Source organism: Falco peregrinus, chromosome 9, assembly GCF_023634155.1.
Source record: "Falco peregrinus isolate bFalPer1 chromosome 9, bFalPer1.pri, whole genome shotgun sequence".
Taxonomy (NCBI): Eukaryota; Metazoa; Chordata; class Aves; order Falconiformes; family Falconidae; genus Falco; species Falco peregrinus.
The window spans coordinates 17,076,094-17,080,918 of record NC_073729.1 but is presented as its reverse complement, the minus strand read 5'-3'; the positions used below and the strand labels follow the sequence as shown (position 1 = coordinate 17,080,918).

Here is a 4,825-nt window from a genome sequence, read left to right as displayed (position 1 = left end):
TTGCAGGGATTTCGGGGGGCTGCTGCACAAGCATCGTGCTGGTTGGGGTGAGGGGGGAAAGCAGCGGTTGGGCTGTGCCCTTCCTTGCTGTTGCCTTTCAGAGGAAAGGGTTGCTATGTCAGACCAGTCATCGGGGGCTGAAATCTTAATAGTACGTGGAAATTCCCTTGAGAGGCAGTAAAAATGGCCACAGCATCTATATTGGGGTTTTCTGTTGTATCTTACCTGGGGGGAAAAACGTTTCCCTTCCAACAGGCTGTGCTTTCCTCCCTGCTGCAAAGCAAGGAGAGCTGCCTGTTGCCTGATTTTAGGAGAAGGCAGCTAATCGAGCCAGTGCTGCTGGTTAAGCAGAGAGAGTTACAACAGCATTAGCAAATGCTGTGAATGTGAAAACCTCCCCATGGGGCAAAGAATCGGAAACACCTATGAGTAGTAGGTCTTGCAGCTATGTGATAAAGAACCTGCAGTGAAGAAGTATGTGGACGTTTGAGTGGGACATCACCTCTTCAATTTATAGCGCTCTGTTTTATTTACATCTTTGTAGTGTCCCCATGTGATGGTAGGGGCGGGTGGGTGATCTAAGAGACTGTTATCTCCTCCTCTTCTTCTTCCCCTTCATCATCCTCTTCCTCTGAGTCTGAGAAGTCTGAAGGTTTGCTGGGGCTGCTAGAATGGGATGGAGACATCTGGGAGTCCAGTCTGTCCCTCAAGTGTAGATGTTCTGGGGACTGGTGGTAGGTTAAGGGATGCTGGGGGCTGGGTGGGCACTCAGGGGGGACCTCCTCCTCCTCCTCCTCCTCCTCTCCTGAACATTTCTTGCCTACGTCACTGAGGTCTGGGTGAGGGTTAAACTTGGTGGGTAGGGTCTGTTCTCTGCAGCCACCAGAAGAGAGGAGCTCTCTTTCTTTGGAGTTCCTCCACTTCATCCTCCTGTTCTGGAACCAGATCTTCACCTGTGGGGTGAAGCAACATAGAAATGAAATGGTTCAGTGAAACAGGGAGCAGGGATGGCCTTTGGATTGCACCCTCAAAACCATGCTCATGCCTGTTCCAAAGCCAGCAGGAACCACAGACTCTGACCTTCGGGGACCCTAGGAGAGGGGTCGGGGAGGCAATAAGGTCGTGATCTGTCCTGTCCTGCTCACCCAGCTGGGAACTGTGCTGCTCTCTTGGCTCTGATGCTCGCAGCCTTGTAACTTGCGTTGGGCTTCCTCCTGGCTGTGAGCAGTTCTCCTTGCTCCTGCCTCCTCCCCTTCTCTCCAGCTGCCTCTTGGGTGGGTGGCCCAGCTCCCCATACCCCCTCTTCCCTCCTCACCCAGTGCCCCCCTCACCTGTGAGTCCTTGAGGCCCAGTTTGGCCGCCAACTTCTTCCTATCAGGCTTGCTGATGTACTTCTGCTTCTGGAACATCTTCTCCAGCGCCTTGCGCTGCACGTCAGAGAAGACGGCCCGACGCAGCATGCCACGGCGGGGCTTGCCGCGGGCGGCCAGTGGCCAGGAGAAGGTGCCAGGGATGGGGACCACGGTGGAGGTGGCTGTGGGGGACACACAGTGCTGAGCAGAGAGGGACTGGCCCCTACCACCCCCTCCCTGCCCTTCGAGTGGGCACCCACCAACCTGGGGCCGCGCAAAGGAGCTTTAGGCTGGAGTGCCCCCCTTTGAGCCAGCGATCGCTGGGATTAGATCTATGAACTCAAACGTGTAAAATGGATCAATAGTGGCCGGTTTTGTTGGGAGATTCAAAGGTCTCTGGCCTGAAAAGGGAAAGCGAGGCGTACTGACTAAAATAAAGGTATAATAAAAAAGCTTTTCCTCCAGCTCAGAAGCATTTGATTTTTTTTTCCAGGCGCTTTTATAGTTTCAGACTCTTCATTATGCTGGAGATGAAAATGAGGACTTTTCTGATTCTGAACAAAACAGCTCCTCTTCAGATGCAGTTCTGATCAATCAGTATTCATCTTTTTATATTAATCTCTTCTCTCCTCCCTCCAAAGTTGGAGAATTCAATCCAAAGACATGAAAAGTAACAACTAATTAGCACATTGCCTGGTTCCCAATGACATTGGTATGATAAAAAGGGCAGAGTTTCGCCTTAAAAAAAAAAAAAAAAAAAAAAAAAAAAAAGGCGGGGGGGGGAACCTCCCCAAGAGAGACAGAGATGCTAATGAAGCGTGAATGGTAATTGTGTAGTAATGAACTAACAGAAAAAGACTGAGGACAAGCAGCTAACGCCATATATTATTGGAACAAAAGAGATTTACACTTTCAAACTAAACACAACGGCATGCCAGGCTCCTCGGGAGAATACTGATGGCACAATCGTCTCTTTCCCCCAAATCATTTTCATTAAATGGACATGAAAAGCTATTTATAAAGCTCAAGTTGTTTTTGTTAGGCTATTCACATGCTGGAGAAAGGAAGCAAATTCCATTATCCGGAGGATGAATGGAAGAGCTTGGGTTATTTTTTTTTTCCTCTCTCCCTTCCCCCTGTTTTCTTTTTAAATTAATAGCTTGTTTGTGTAATTAGATTTTTTTTTTTAATTGTTCTCTCGGCATCGTAATACTTCAGCGCTGTAAGAACCATACCCCGCAGCCTGCTTTCTGGCTGAGACCACGTCGTTTGAGTCCCACTGACGGTCTAAACGAGAAGGGGTGAGGTGGGAGACCCGGGGTGAAGGAGGGGTGGGCTAGTACCGGGGGAGGGGGACGGGACACACGAAGCCGCGCCCGCGGGACCCTCCACCCGCCTGTAAACGCCAGCACCGGGTTGGGATACGGACACAGACGGGACGCGGAGCAGCCGTGCCGGGCAGCCTGCGCGGAGCGTGTCCGCGCTGCGCGGGAGTTGCGCGGGCGGGAGCTGACCGCTCCCCGCGTGGTGCTGAAAGCGGCGGGGGAGGGGCGGGGGGGGAACCCGCCTGGCCCCGGGACCGTGACAATCCCGGCTAATTTGCCGATCGGCGGGGGGAGCGAGCAGGGAGTGTCAGGCGGTCGCTGCCTGTGCTAAATCGGGCAGCAAATTGGCGCGACTGATGCGTGCCTGTTGTACTCCCCCCCCAACCTCTGAACTACAGCCTAACCCCGGGGGGGGGGGGGGGGGGGGGGGGGGGGGGGGGGGGGGCGGTGCGCTGGGAGATACCGCCGGGCTGTGCCTGGGGAGGGGTCCGCCCGCCGGGAGAGGGGCTTTGGGAGACCTACCTGGGAAATAGGAAGATCTGATAAAGGGCTGGAAGGATCCTTCAAAGTACGGGAAGGAGAAAGTCTTTGGAGGGACGCTCTGGAGCAGCGCAGGGGAGGTTTCTAGTAAATAAATGCAATGAAAGTAAGCAGAGGGTTACTGCGGGTTGGACTCGACCGACGGCACGGCTGGGGCTGTCGTGTGGTTGGGGGGACCGGCACGGTAGTACTACCCCCCTCCCCCCACCAAAAAAATCAAAAAGCTCCGGAGTGATCTCGGGCAGCGGCGCTGCTGCTGCGACGGCTTTGGCGGCAGAGCGGCACCCCGGGGGACCCCCCGTCTGCGGGACACCCCGTCTGCGGGACCCCCGCCCTCCCGCCCCGCGGCAGCCTGCCGGCGCCCCCCCCGCCTGTAGATCGGAGCGATGCCGGCGGGTCCTGCAGCCCCGGTGCTGGGGGCTCCCTCCCCTCCCTCCCCCGTGTCCCCCCCCGCCCCGCTCCTGCGGGCAGGGGGCTCCGGGAGCCGCTTACCGGCGCGGGGGGCGGAGGAGAGGATGGCGTTGACGCCGAACTTGAGGAAAGTGGAGTCGCCGCTGGAAGCCTGGGGCGAACAGATCCTGCGGGAGCCGGCGGTGGAGCTGGGCAGCTCGGGGGTCCCCCGCGTCCGTCCTGGCCGCCGAGGTCGGGGGGGACATGCTAGGCGGGGGGGCAGTCCTGGGCAGGTAACCGGTGGGTCTGCTGATCCGGATCAAATCTTCCACCAGGAAGCTGGAATGGCTGGAAAAAGCCGACTGCAGCGACTGAGGCAAGGTGAGGGTGGGAGTGGGGCGCAGCAGGCTGGGGTAGACGGCCGGCGGCGCGATGAGGCTGGGGAACATCATGGCAGGGGCCGTCCGGGCCGGGCTGGGGCCCGCCGCCGTGTTTGTTTGTTTGTTGGCTTTTGTTTTCTGCTTTGCAAACCTCGCTCGGTAAAGATCCGGCCAGGCAGCCTGGCGGGGTTCTCTCTGCCCCTTCCTCCTGGACCGAGGGTTTTATAGTGGTCAGCCCCGCTGAGGGCTCTTTCAAAAGTGACAGCCCCAACAATGGGGTTCAACAAAGTTCTCCACTTGAGCTTCATTCAGGGCCAGCTCCCGGCTCCTCCATTGGTCCCGGGCTGCAATTTATGATTGGATTAGACTTCATAAGCAACCGGGGCACAATGGCCCCGCCACAAAGAAAGTGTAGTCATCAATTTTGCATATTGACCGCCTCTTTGGAATACAGCGCTCCAAAGGCTCCCAGCAGGGTTTTGTTCAGAGGCAACACACACAGGCTAATTAAATGCCTATTTAAAAGTTTCGAATGAATCTTGCCTCGTAGAAAGGGAATTATTTAAAGAAAGCACTAAATTTATTGCCGCTCCCCTGCTGAGTTTAGGAAACAAATCAATAAATATTCATATAAAACTGATCTGCGGGCCCGCAGAAAAGCACGGGTTTTCTGGAATAGAAAATACAAATTAGAGAACGTGGAACTAAGCTCCGTTGGGGAGTGTGTGTGTGTAATATTGGGAGAGCGGACCCCATCGTGGTTTGAGCGTGTTCTGCCCCCTGCTATTAGCCTGCAGCAGAATTGGTGCTTGTCGTTGGGGTTATTTTTCTATCTGTG

At 55.4% G+C, this 4,825-nt stretch overlaps 1 protein-coding gene across 1 annotated transcript; it reads right to left on the bottom strand.

Moving 5' to 3' along the window:
• Positions 1–578: 578 nt before the first annotated feature.
• Positions 579–4,059, bottom strand: DBX1 (developing brain homeobox 1). Its single transcript, XM_005240331.2, is given in 5 exon segments — positions 579–953; positions 1,332–1,534; positions 3,200–3,301; positions 3,710–3,843; positions 3,845–4,059. Coding segments are annotated over 5 exon segments (1,029 nt in total).
• Between the last annotated feature and the right edge of the window lie 766 nt (positions 4,060–4,825).